We start from the raw sequence: 14,189 nt of genomic DNA, 5'->3' as shown, positions 1-14,189 counted from the left end.
CCTCTTACCTGGCAGGTACTGGCGGAATTGAACCCTCCCTTTAAAATGTACCAGGGACTCATCAATAGAAATACACTTCTCGGGGGTGTATGCTTGGGAAAACCGGGCACTGGAACGGTCTAATAGGGGTCTCCGTTTATACAAACGGTCAAAACTGGGGTCATCTCGGAGTGGGCACGGCTCATTATCAGTATAATGTAAGAAGCGAAGTATTGCCTCATTTATTTATTTTTTTAGGTTCCAGTTCATTTCTGAAGTTGCTTTGAGGGGCCCATATATTAGAAACCCCTATCAAACACCCCATTTTAGAAACTAGACCCCTCAAAGTATTCACAACAGCATTTAGAAAGTTTATGAACCCTTTAGGTGTTTCACAGGAATTTAGAGCAAAGTAGAGGTGACATTTACTCTTTTTATACCATTTTTTTTATAACACAAAAGGATTTATCAGAGAAACGCAACTCAATACTTATTGCCCAGATTCTGCAGTTTAGAGAAATATCCCACATGTGGCCCTCGGGCGGTAACGGACTGAAGCACCGGCCTCCGAAGCAAAGGAGCACCTAGCGGATTTTGAGCCCTCTTTTTTATTAGGCACCATGTCCGGTTTGAAGAAGTCTTGTGGTGCCAAAACATTGGAAACCCCCCAAAAGTGACCCCAATTTGGAAACTAGACCCCTTGAGGAATCCATTGTAGTTTTCATGGGGTGCATGCGGCTTTTTGATCAGTTTTTATTCCATTTTTAGGTGGCGTGGTGACTAATAAACAGCAATTCTACTATTGTTTTTGTATACTTTTTTTTTTACAGCGTTCACCGTGCGCTATAAATGATATATTAACTTTATTCTGCGGGGCGATACGATCACGGCGATACCAGATGTTTATAGTTTTTTTTTATGTCTTATGGCGTTTGCACAATAAAATACGTTTTGTAAACAATCATTCACTTTTTGTGTTACCTTATTCTAAGAGCCATAACGTTTTTATTTTTCAATCAATAAAGCCGTGCGAGGACTTATTTTTTGCGTAACGAACTGTAGTTTCCATCAGTACCATTTTTAGGTACATGCGACTTTTTGATCTCTTTTTATTCCATTTTTTGGGAGGTGAAGTGACCAAACAATTGTGATTGTGGTACGGTTTATTAATATTTTTTTTTACGGCGTTCAACGTGCGGGATAAATAACAAAATAATTTTGTAGTTCAGGCCGTTACGGACGCGGCGATACCAATTATGTATAGTTTATTTGTTTGTTTATATATTTTTATTAATAATAAAGGCCTGATAAGGGAAAAAGTGGGACTTTTACTTTTATTACTTTTAAAACTTTTATTTTCTTATTTTTACACATCTTTTTTTAACTTTTTTTTTACTTTATTACTTTGTCCCACTAGGGGACATGAGGGCAGGAGGCCCTGATCGCTATTCTAATACACTGCACTACATGCGTAGTGCAGTGTATTAGAACTGTCAGCTACTCACTGACAGCAAGCATAGTGGGTCCTGACGTTGTCAGGACCCACTAGGCTTCCGTCTATGGCATAGCCGGACGCCATTGTTTGGTGTCCGGTTGCCATAGTCACCATCGCCGGCCGCTATCGCGTAGCAGGCCGGCGATGGCAGCTTAACCCCTAAAAAGCCGCGATCTCTATAGAACGCGGCTTTTAAGGGGTTAATCAGCGGGGACACAGCGATCGGTCCCCGCTGTAGGAGCTGTGACAGCTGCTGAACAAGACAGCAGCGTCACAGCTCCTGTATGTGTCGGGAGGACGGCCGAAACGGCCGTTACTCCCGAGACGTACTATTACGGCATGGAGCGCGAACGATACAGCTGCCATGACGTAATAGTACGTCAAGGAGCGGGAAGGGGTTAATATGTAGCTGCCTCTTTTTCAAGGGACCAAAGGTAATTGGACAATTATCTCAAAAGCTATTTAAGGGTATGCATGGGCTATTCCCTTGTTAATCTATCAATTAAGCAGGTAAAAGGCCTGGAGTTGATTCCAGGTGTGGCATTTGCATTTGGAAGCTGTTGCTGTGAACCCACAACATGAGGTCAAAGGAGCTCAATGCAAGTGAAACAGACTGTAACGGAGCGGGTTAGTGATCCCACTAGACCGTACCGCCGCAGCGGGGAGGCAGCTGGCCAAACAACAGGAGACCCCAGAAATACAATGTCCCGCACAAGGGTACCTGAATAGTCCAGATGGTGGCCGCAGCTCTGGCACAGATGAGATGGGTGCAGCAGATGGCGCCAAACGTGGCGGATGAAACAGGAGCCGCAAGTTGCGCCAGACGTTCCTCCGGACGTGGCAGATGACACAGAAAGTAGCGGATTCCTCCGGACGTGGCAGATGACACAGGACGTGGCAGATTCCTCCGGACGTGGCAGATGACACAGGACGTGGCACGACTAGATACTAGGGCAAAGCACGGGAAACAGGAACAAGGTACGGGTAACAACAGGAACGGGAAACACTAAGGGACCATTTGCAAGACAGACTGGGAAAACTAACAACGCTCAGGCATCGAACTAGGGGGCTGGACCCCTCTTATAGCCCAGGGTACTCACGGGTCAAAGGTTGTTCACGATGTCCGGTGCGCGCGCTCCCTGCGGGATGCAAGCGCTGGCGTCTCCTGAGGAGGAGGCTGGGGCCAGCGCTTGCCGACTAGTGGCTGCGGCTGTCAGCGGGAGGCTGGAGCTGACAGCCCGCAGCCACGGACATTACAGTATCCCCCCTCTTACGCCCCCTCTTCTTGGGACCGGAACGAGAGGGAAACTTCTTTAGAAGAGTAGGGGCATTGAGGTTCTCCTCTGGCTCCCAGGACCTCTCTTCGGGACCAAACCCCCTCCAATCCACCAAATACAAGGTCTTTCCTTTCACTCTCTTGGTGTCCAAGATCTACTTTACCTCAAAGATGTCAGAGGAGCCGCTGGGAGCAACCGCAGGGCTGGGAGTCTTGGAATAGCGGTTTAGGATCACAGGCTTCAGGAGGGAGAAGTGGAAGGAGTTGGGAATCCTGAGGGTAGGAGGCAGCCGAAGCTTGTAGGCGACAGGGTTGATCTGCTGCAGGACCTCGAATGGTCCAAGGAACCTGGGAGCAAACTTGTATGAGGGCATCTTCAAGAGAATGTTCCGAGAGGACAGCCAGACTTTAGTCCCCGGAAGATACTGAGGCGGCTCTCTTCTCTTAGTATCTGCCTTTCGCTTCATGCGATCTACTGCCAGCAAAATAGAGGACCGGGTCTGTTGCCAGATTTGCAGGAAGTCCCCATATGCAGAGTCAGCAGCGGGAACCTGGGATGAAGTCGACACAGGAAGAGGGACTCTGGGATGTTGACTGTAGACGATGCGAAACGGAGAGGAAGTGGTGGACTCACTTGTGTGGTTGTTGTAAGAAAATTCGGCCCATGGTAGAAGCTGTACCCAGTTATCGTGCTGTGAAGAGATGAAATGGCGGAGATAATTTTCCATGATCTGGTTGATCCTCTCAACTTGCCCATTGGACTGGGGGTGATAGGCAGAGGAAAAGTCCAATCTCACATCCAGGAGTTTACAGAAGGCTCTCCAGAACTTAGAGGTAAACTGAACCCCCCGGTCGGACACAATGTGAAGAGGCAAGCCATGCAAGCGGAAGATGTGCTGGATGAAGAGACTTGCCAGACGAGGAGCAGAAGGTAGGCCGGTCTAGAGTAGTAGCCACATACTACAGCCTTTCCTTTGGAGCTCCTCTGGAACAGAAGTGCACCTGCACCGACAGAGGAAGCGTCCACTTCCAGTGAGAACTGCCGAGATACGTCAGGATGATGGAGGATCGAGGCTGAAGTGAAGGCACTCTTCAGGCTATTAAATGCAGACTCTACCTCTGGAGTCCACACTTTGGCGTTCACACCCTTCTTGGTAAAGGTCGAGATGGGAGACGTCAGAGAAGAGAAGTTAGGAATAAACTGCCGGTAGAAATTGGCGAATCCCAGGAACCGCTGTATGGCCCTTAAGCCTTGGGGACGTGGCCACTCCAGGACAGCCTTCACTTTCTCAGGATCCATCTTGAGGCCTTGACCCGAGATGATGTAGCCCAGGAAGGGCAGAGAACTCTTCTCAAAGACGCACTTCTCCAGCTTGGTGTATAAATGATTCTCCCTCAATCGTAGTAGAACCTGATGAAAATGCCTCCGATGAGTCGTCTGATCTGGGGAGAAAATCAAAATATCATCGAGGTAAACAACGCAGACATAGAGTAGATCTCGGAAGATATCGTTAACGAACTCCTGAAACACTGCTGGAGCGTTACACAGTCCGAAGGGCATCACCAGGTATTCGTAGTGCCCGTCCCGGGTGTTAAGTGCCGTCTTCCATTCGTCACCCCGGCAAATCCGGACTAGATTGTAAGCCCCACGCAGGTCTAGCTTATAAAAATTTTTGGCCCCTCGTATGCGATCAAATAGCTCAGAGATGAGTGGCAACGGGTATTTGTTCTTGACTGTGATCAGGTTGAGGCCCCTGTAGTCAATCCTTCATTTTAACGAAGAAGAATCCAGCCCCGGCCGGGGAGGAAGATTTTCGTATAAAACCCCTCTCCAGATTCTCCTTTATATAGGCCGACATGGATAGAGACTCAGGCAAGGAGAGAGGATATACCCGTCCACGGGGAAGAGAGGCATTAGGAACCAGTTCAATGGGGCAGTCATAGGTGCGATGTGGAGGCAGCGTCTCAGCCTCCTTTTTGCTGAAAACATCTGAATACTGAGCAAAATGGGGAGGCAGTCCCGACAGCGACTGAGGCAGAGAAGGCTTGACAGGATGGATCTGCAACAGACAACGACCATGGCACTTGGAGCCCCATTGGAGAACCTCTCCAGAATTCCAGTCCAGGACTGGGGCATGAAGTCAAAGCCAAGGCAGGCCCAGCAGAACAGGATTGATGGCCTTGGGCAAAACAAGGAATGAAATAAATTCAGAGTGAAGTACTCCAACCTGGAGCTTCAACGGCTTGGTTTTAGAGATAATGGGATCAGGCAGAGGCAGTCCATTAACTGAGGCAACAGCCAAAGATGTCTCCAGGGGAACTGTGGGCAGCTGAAGATGATCCACAAGCTCTTTCTGGATGAAATTTGCAGCAGAGCCAGAGTCAAGATAGGCAGAGACTTGATGCGTCCTGTCGCCGGATACCAGGGTCACAGGAATAGTCAGTTTGGAAGCGAATCCTCTGTTAGATTCTGTTCCACCTAGTGTTCTCTCCAACCAATCCTAGGCAATGGGGTCTCTCTGGCCTCTGGGGGAACAGACGCACAATATGGCCTCCATGGCCGCAATACAAACAAAGTCCAGAAGTGCGTCTGTGTTGTTTCTCCTGGGTAGACAATTTAACATAATTACTCTGCTGCATCGGGTACTCTGGTGGGATGACTGAGGAGGATTGCGGGACAGCAGAATCCAGCCTAGGAAGTTCTCTCTCCCGGAGAACCTCTTGGGAACGTTCCCGGATCCTCATGTCGACGCGGGAGGCGAGTAGGATAAGATCGTCCAGGGTAGAAGGCAGATCGCGAGCAGCCAGCTCGTCCTTGGTCCCTGCAAGAATGTAGCCACCAAAGCCTCGTTGTTCCAGGTCAATTCAGCAGCCAGGATACGGAACTGAATGGCATACTCGCCCACGGAGAGGTCTCCCTGGTGTAGGGTCAGCAAGGATGCAGCAGCCGAAGAAACTCTCCCAGGTTCCTCAAAGATCGAGCGGAAGGTCCGTAAGAAGCACTGCAAGTCCCGGGTCTCAGGTCCCTGATGTTCCCACAGAGGATTGGCCCATGCCAGGGCTTTGCCGGTAAGGACAGCGATAAAGGCGATCCGGACGTCATCCGAGCAGAAGGACCTGGCATGTAGTCTGAAATGGATCAGGCACTGATTCAAAAATCCCCTGCAGGACCTCGGATCTCCGTCATAGCGTGGAGGTAGCGGCAAGAAACACAGGGGGTTGGTACCGGTACAGACAGGAGGTGTAGCAGGCGGAACCGCAGGAACGGGTGCGGTGATGACTGTGGACGGAGCAAGCAGCCGATGGGCTATGGCGTTCACCGACAGGAGGAGCTGGTCTTGTCGTGACTGGAGATCCTCCATCTCAGCCAGCATGGCTTGTGTAGTCAACGTCTCAGGTTGACCAGCGGGGTCCATGGCCTGAGCGTACTGTCACGGAGCGGGTTAGTGGACCCACTAGGCCGTACCGCCGCAGCGGGGAGGCAGCTGGCCAAACAACAGGAGACCCCAGAAATACAATGTCCCGCACAAGGGTACCTTAATAGTCCAGATGGTGGCCGCAGCTCTGGCACAGATGAGATGGGTGCAGAAGATGGCGGCAAACGTGGCGGATGACACAGGAGCCGCAAGTTGCGCCAGACGTGGCGGATTCCTCCGGACGTGGCGGATTCCTCCGGACGTGGCGGATGACACAGGACGTGGCAGATGACACAGGACGTGGCAGATGACACAGAAAGTAGCGGATTCCTCCGGACGTGGCAGATGACAGGACGTGGCAGATTCCTCTGGACGTGGCAGATGACACAGGACGTGGCACGACTAGATACTAGGGCAAAGCACGGGAAACAGGAACAAGGTACGAGTAACAACAGGAACGGGAAACACTAAGGGACCATTTGCAAGACAGACTGGGAAAACTAACAACGCTCAGGCATCGAACTAGGGGGCTGGACTCACGGGTCAAAGGTTGTTCACGATGTCCGGTGCGCGCGCTGCCCCTTTAAGAGCGGGAGCGAGCGTGCGCGCGCACCCTGCAGGCTCCGGCGGAGGTGAGTGGATGCAAGCGCTGGTGTCTCCTGAGGAGCAGGCTGGGGCCAGCGCTTGACGACTCGTGGCTGCGGCTGTCAGCGGGAGGCTGGAGCTGACAGCCCGCAGCCACGGACATTACACAGACTATCGTTAGGCTGAAGAAAATGAAATCATCCATCAGAGAGAAGAGCGCACTGGCGATCTCGTTGACTGCAAAAGGCCTGGACGTCCACGGAAGACAACAGTGGTGGATGATATCAGAATCCTTTCCATGGTGAAGATAAACCCCTCCACAACATCTATCCAAGTAAAGAACGCTCTCCCGGAAGTAGGTGTTTCAGTATCTAAGTCTACCATAAGGAGAAGACTTCATGAGAGCAAATACAGAGGGTTCACCACAAGGTGTAAACCATTAATCAGCCTCAAAAATAGAAAGGCCAGATTAGACTTTGCCAAACAACATCTAAAGAAGCCAGCCAAGTTCTGGAACTGCATTCTTTGGACAGATGAAACTAAGATCAACCTGTATCAGAATGATGGGAGGAAGAAAGTATGGAGAAGGCTTGGAACGGCTCATGATCCAAGGCACATCACATCCTCTGTAAAACATGGTGGAGGCAGTGTGATGGCATGGGCATGCATGGCTGCCATAGGCACTGGGTCACTGGTGTTTATTGATGATGTGACTGAAGACAGAAGCAGCCGGATGATTTCTGAAGTGTTCAGGGATATAATTTCTCAGATTCAAATGCAGCAAGGATGATTGGACGTCGCTTCACAGTCAGATGGGCAATGAACCAAAACATACTGCGAAAGCAACCCAGGAGTTTTTGAAGGTAAAGAAGTGGAATATTCTACAATGGCCAAGTCAATCACCGGTTCTCAACCCGATTGAGCTGCATTTCACTTGCTTAAGACAAAACTTAAGGCAGAAAGACCCACAAACAAGCAACAACTGAAGACGGTGGCAGTAAAGGCCGGGCAAAGCATCACAAAGGGGGAAACGCAGCGTTTGGTGATGTCCATGGGATCCAGACTTCAGGCAGTCATCGCCTGCCAAGAATTCTCTACAAAGTATTTTTAAAAAACCATTTTATTTCTGGTAATGTTAATTTGTCCAATTACTTTTGAGCCCCTGATATGAGGAGGCTGTGTAGAAAAATGGCTGCAATTCCTAAACGTTTCACAGGATATTTTTGTTCAACCCCTTGAATTAAACCTGAAAGTCTACACTTCAATTGCATCTCAGTTGTTTCATTTAAAATTCAATGTGGTGGCAGCAGAGCCCAAATCATGAAGATTGTGTCACTGTCCAAATAATTCTGCACCTAACTGTTCCTAGTGTAAAGTCCTTTAACCTTGCTGCTTTTTGTTTACATACCTACCCACCTTATGGATTCACTGCTATAGTGTGTTATACATATCAACTATTTGTTACGGTTTAATTCGGATTGCCAGATACCGTGGCTGATCTTGATTCAAGTGGACTTTTTTGTACATCATTACTATTTATATTCAAATTCGGTTACGTATTTAATATATTTTATTAGGTATGAGCCACCGACGTGTTATAACTGGTATTTTCTGGGTTCTTATCTGATTCACATTTATACATTATTCTGATTGGTTCCCTGTCTGTTGGTTGGGCCCTTTGTCCATCCCTGTGGCCCCATCAGTAGTCTTTGGGTATGTTCACACGGCCTATTTACGGACGTAAATCGGGCGTTTTTGCCCCGAATTACGCCCGAAAATAGCGCCTCAATAGCGCTGACAAACATCTGCCCATTGAAAGCAATGGGCAGACGTTTGTCTGTTCACACGAGGCGTATATTTACGCGCCGCTGTCAAATGACGGCGCGTAAATGGACGCCCGCGTAGAAGAAGTGACCTGTCACTTCTTTGGCCGTAATTGGAGCCGCTATTCATTGACTCCAATGAATAGCAGCGCTAATTACGGCCGTAATTGACGCGGCGTTCAAGCGCCTGCACATGCCGGTGCGGCTGAAATTACGGGGATGTTTTCAGGCTGAAACATCCCCGTAATTTCAGCCGTTACGGACCCCCGCCGTGTGAACATACCCTTTTTCTCCCATAGTTTATATTATATTTGATTCATATATTATGTACTAAAAGATAATTTTGTATACATAGTGTTTTTGTGGTTATTCCTGCTCTCTATTTGATGGCTATGACATAGAAGTTGACCAGGCTAGTCTGCACACAAACAAGTAGGTGTAGGACCAGCTTAGCCACCACAGCTGGTGGTGCTTGTTGACAGGAAGCCTTCTAAATTCACTTGGGTGCAGGTTAGCAAGATTAGTGTATGCAGTCACTGTTTATTAGGGAGTCTGAAGACTACCCAATAATTATAATGAGACACTGACTTTCACTAGACTTCTATGGTCAGGCACATTACGCACGCCGGTCCAGAAAAAATAAAAATCGAGACAAGTTCTTTCTAATCCACTCGTAGTAGATTTGGTTCTTGAACAGTAATTACTTAGTAAGAAATATTGAATGAATGAATACCTTATCACAAGCAGAAGAGCTTGTTTCTTCTTGGGCGACGTCCATGGGTTCAGTTTCACCAAGCATGAAGTTCGGGGCAACCAGAGACACATCTGAAACCGCTTCGTTCCCCTCACTTAGACTGACATGCATGCTAAAAAGTAATAGAGCAATTCTTCGTAAAAGGCTATGAAACATAGTTCATGCTTTTCTAGTCAAACTCACCAATATCCCCTATGTTAAAGTAAAGCTCCAACTTGAAGCAATTCTCAATTATTCTAATGAAGGTGCTCTAGCAACTGGCCAATAGAGCAAGGGAGGCCGCTGGAAAATCATAATCCCTCCCCCTCCCTTCAGGCGCTGTCAGCAGAATAAATGCTCCATGTATAGCGCTTGTACTCTTCGAAAAGGTGGCAGGAGTGTTTTGATACCAATCAGCAAATTATTAATAGCTACATTTTTTATTGCAATTTATTACAATTTTGTAAAAATCTAAAATAATTGTATATTCTGTCCCGATTCTGAATTTTATAGCTTATTTTTGGACATTTTTCCTAATTGTATGTAATAGAGATAACGAGCACTAGATACTGTGTGTACACTTACCCTGTACACCTATGTACTGCTTGAGAAATGCCTCAGAGTAGGGCTGAAACATTGCACAGATTGGTGAATAAAGTATCCATTTATTCACTTAAAGGCTATGTACACCCTTGAGAGGCTTTTGTTTTGTTTTTTTATAAATAGGTCAGTGTGATTAGTGTAATTTCTTAATTAGCTTTTAGACTAAATTAATTTTACTTTTGGAGATACAGCTGTACTGTATTCTCTATACAGAACAGCTGTATCATTTGCTTTTCACTTAGTCATGAACTTAAATGTGATAGATTACAGGTGGATCCTGCGTGTCATGGGACTGATGGATTCAGGTCATAGCGAATGATACAGCTGTTCTATATAGAGAATACAGAACAGACGTATCTCCAAAAGTAAAATTATTTTCTTACTAAAAACTAATTAAGAAGTAACACTAATCACACTGACTGATTTATTTTAAAAAAACCTCTCAAAAGGTTTACATAGCCTTTAAGTAACTATTAGAGAGCTGGGTATTTCTGCAAGCAGTGCTAGAGTCCCCGGGCAGAGCATCAGCTGATGCTCTGCTCTGGAACTCCAGCGATCGGAAACCCCTGAAGTCACTGACCAAATATGGATAGTGATGTCGGGAGCTCTGCTGGAGTCCCAAGCAAAACGCTAGCTGATGCTCTGCTTGGTGACCCCAGCAATAGGCAAAGTGACAGCCCTTTGCGGTCATGCGCGTGATAACACGTTGACACGAATAGCAGAGGATGCAAGCCCTGAGGCACGTGGGGCCATGTCTTCGTGTCACCAATATTAGAAAAGCTCCAGGACTTCCGGGAACAATTCTCCAGGTTTGAACTGCATGATTGCTTACCGAATTTTAAATTAAAAGTGCATTAGTAAGGGACTTCTTTTTACATACAAATATTAACGGAATGCAATTTTTGGTCCCCGGATAACCCCTTTATAGCTTTCTAATCGGTGCCGGCTGTATTAATACAACCAGAACAGAGCCTAAATCGTGGATTTACACGCGACAGATTTCGTTACAGAAATTTCTGGGACTAAAAGTTTTTTAACTGAATGTGGTTGTTTCTGCAAGTTCCATTCAGATGGATTGAACCGATTTTCAGTCATAGAATTTTCTGCAATAAAATCTGCCGCTCGTGACTGCACCCTTAAAGGAACAGCGTCATCACAAATTATTTTTTTATATGTTAAAGATGTTAGTGCTTTATTAAAAACGTTTATATTCATTTGTGTGTTTGTGTTTTACTTTTTCTTATTTTTACACTTTTTCTTCCCTATGGGGGCTGCCATTTTTTGTTCCATTTCTGTGTGTGTCGATTAACGACACATACAGACATGGAATACGGCAGCCACAGTCCCATAGGGACTGCGAACGGCTCCCGTCCCATTGACTGCAGTGTACGGCGTCTGTGTGGGAACTGCGCATGCGCCGCTCCCACACAGTCCTATTCGAAATTGGCGCCGTCCGGCGCCATTTTCCTGTGGACCGGAAGTCGCGGCCGGACAGTAATATTACTACTTCCGGTCGCGGCTTCCGGATTTCTGCACTTGCACCAGCGGCAGCAAACGGAGCGGACGGGCCGGAGGGAGCCGCGGCGGCAGGAGCAGGTAAGAGATTTCAATGTATGTTCGTGTTTGTGTGTGTTTACTACTGTATGTAAACCTACTACACTGTGGGTTAGCTCAAAAAATGGCGACACACAGTGTAGGAGGTTACACCGTTCAAACCCCTCGTTTATCCCGGCACTAGCCAGGATAAAGGAGGGGGGGATGCTGAGAGCTCACTAGAGCGAGGGCTTTTAACCCAATGTTGCAATGCTGCAACATTGGGAACAGCTCCATCTAGTGACCAAAAATGGGTAGTATTATAAATTAGAAATAATTTATAATATAACCTGGACTCGTGCAAAAAAAAAAAAAAAATTTGAACAATGTTTAATCACCCACACACTAAATGTTTAATTTTTTAAAAAAAAACATGTTTTTCTGGCAACACATTCCCTTTAAAGATGTCACACAACCAATTTTGGGCAGAATTTTTTTTTATACATTTTGAATGCAAATAGCTGTAAATATTTTATATACCTAGAAAGATCATCAATGCCCGATTGGTAGTCACTCTCTTCAGTAAAGAGCACTAATGAGGTTTCCTCTTCACATGGTAGAGCAACTGACTGACATGAGAGATCAGCCTCCCCAGCGTTACAAGACACACGTGCAGCATTTTCTGTTATATCACCGTCTGAAACAAAAATATTGTACATTAGTTTATCTCCACTCACAAAGGCTGTGGCGTACATCTATCTTGTAAATAAGAATTATTTTTACATTTTAAGGTCACCAGCACAGTACCCAAATTCTTGGTTATGAAAATTCGTTAATGGTATTGTTGAAAATGAGAAAAACATTGGTTGCGTTTGTTATTGCAGTTCAGCTCCATTTAAATTAATGAGGTTGAGCTGTAATACCACACACAACCTGTGGACAGGTGTGACACTGTTCTATTAAGAAAGCAGGCATGTTTTTCTAATCCTGTACAACCCCTTTAAACTAGGTGTCTCTAAACTGACTTAATGCAGGTCATAAAAGGGTTAAACTGGTGGGGGCTAAGAGCACCAACCATCAAAGTTTGGGGTGCTGAATGCGGTTTCTAGCATCCAGCTGTCTACGCGTCAAAATTATTTACAGAATACATGCATAAATTGACCTGCGGGACATGTTAATTTATGCTGCGGATTTGCGGCAGAATTTCCCCATGGAGTTCAACATACGCCGTTGTGGAATTTGCTGAGAATACGCTGCATATTCGCAACGAAGTTTGTTTTTGAAAGAATAAAGCCTATACTGACCTCTCCTGCCGTTACCATAGCAACACGTCCCTGCTCTTCCAGCTGCTCTGTGCCCAGGCGGTCTCCCATGATGGCGTTTCATCACATGACCACTGCAGCCGGTGATCCACTTGATGAAACGTCATCACAGGAGACTGCCTGGACACAGAGCACCTGGAAGAGCAGGGACGCATTGCTATAAAAAGAGGTGCGTATAGGGCATTTTTTTCTGGCTGCCGTTTTCCACAGCGGACAATTTGGCCGAATATTCACACCAAATTAAAGTACCATTTAGTGAAAATATTTGGCCAAATTTCCCTGCGTGTTCTAGGTCTTAAACGTTTGTGTATACGCACTGTATCTACATACCTTAACCAGACATAGCACAGCTCTCATCCATGGGCCACATCTGGTACTACAGTAGGGCCCTATTCAAGTGGGGGTCCTAGCAGAGGACCAGCATCGACAACACATACATTTATCAAATTGCAATTAGTTGGATATTTAAATGCCAAAATACTCTGCTTATTTTTATTCTTCTATTTAATCTAGTCTAACAGCTGTGCTCACATAAGGAAAAGCTTCTGCAATAAAGATGAAGGACTTTAGTCCGTTTAACACAATACCCCATTAACATATCTGAGTGCATCTTATTTCAAATGAAAATAGGTGAAGCCTACAAGAAACCCAACCTACCAACCAAACCCAACCCAACCCAACCATCCATCATTAAAACAAACTAACGTGTATTGGTAACTGCAATGCATGTTTACCATCATTTTCATCATCTTCCATTTCAGATTCTTTGTAAATCGGTTGATTTTTCTGCACCCTCGTCTTCTTCTCAGGTGGGGTGTCTTTAAGACTTCCATCACTCTCTACAGACTGAGGCTCAAGCCTGTTGTCTGCATCCCGTTCAGCAGTCTTACCTGCATAGACATAATGAGCAAGTCCATTCAGACTGCACATAACAGTATTGATGGATGCACAGAAACAAGGCACGTTATAGAGTTCTATATCCCGTTCAGCTACTCTCCGGCATGTCTAGTCTACTAGAAGAAAAATGCATTTAATAAATGTGGACAAGGATGTCCGTCGCAGTCTCTGGATACTGAAATGTTCCTCAAAAGGGCAGTAGAAGACTAGGTTTTTTCTTCCTTCCTTTATTTTGCCGCTTTGTTCGGAGTTACCGGAACATATTATTTACTCTTACTTCTTTCTTATAAATTGTGGGAATTACTACAAAAAGGACAAGCAATGTATAGATATAGATAAGGGGGCACTATGGGTTTGAGCACAGGTCTGATAAATAGGCCCTGCACAAGACATTACTAAGAAGCCATAGTAATATGGAAAAAAATAAACTCTTTATAGATCTCTTTAACCCCTTCCCGCACCTTGGCGTAAATGCACGTCCAGGTGAGCAGTAACTTCGCGCACCTGGGCGTGCAGTTACGTCCGCG

General features: G+C 46.2%; 1 protein-coding gene across 1 annotated transcript in view; it reads right to left on the bottom strand.

The window, feature by feature from the left end:
- The window catches only part of BDP1 (BDP1 general transcription factor IIIB subunit), a 121,061-nt gene that overhangs the window by 63,357 nt on the left and 43,515 nt on the right, over positions 1–14,189 (bottom strand). The window contains exons 11-13 of the mRNA XM_075847521.1: positions 13,500–13,655; positions 11,984–12,140; positions 9,308–9,440 (exon numbers count right to left, since the gene is read on the bottom strand). Coding sequence (XP_075703636.1) covers positions 9,308–9,440; positions 11,984–12,140; positions 13,500–13,655 — 446 coding nt within the window. The remainder of the gene's footprint in view (positions 1–9,307; positions 9,441–11,983; positions 12,141–13,499; positions 13,656–14,189) is intronic.

This window comes from Rhinoderma darwinii, chromosome 1 (assembly GCF_050947455.1).
Source record: "Rhinoderma darwinii isolate aRhiDar2 chromosome 1, aRhiDar2.hap1, whole genome shotgun sequence".
Lineage (NCBI taxonomy): Eukaryota > Metazoa > Chordata > Amphibia > Anura > Rhinodermatidae > Rhinoderma > Rhinoderma darwinii.
The sequence above is the reverse complement of the archived record's forward strand: the minus strand, read 5'-3'. Positions and strand labels throughout refer to the sequence as shown.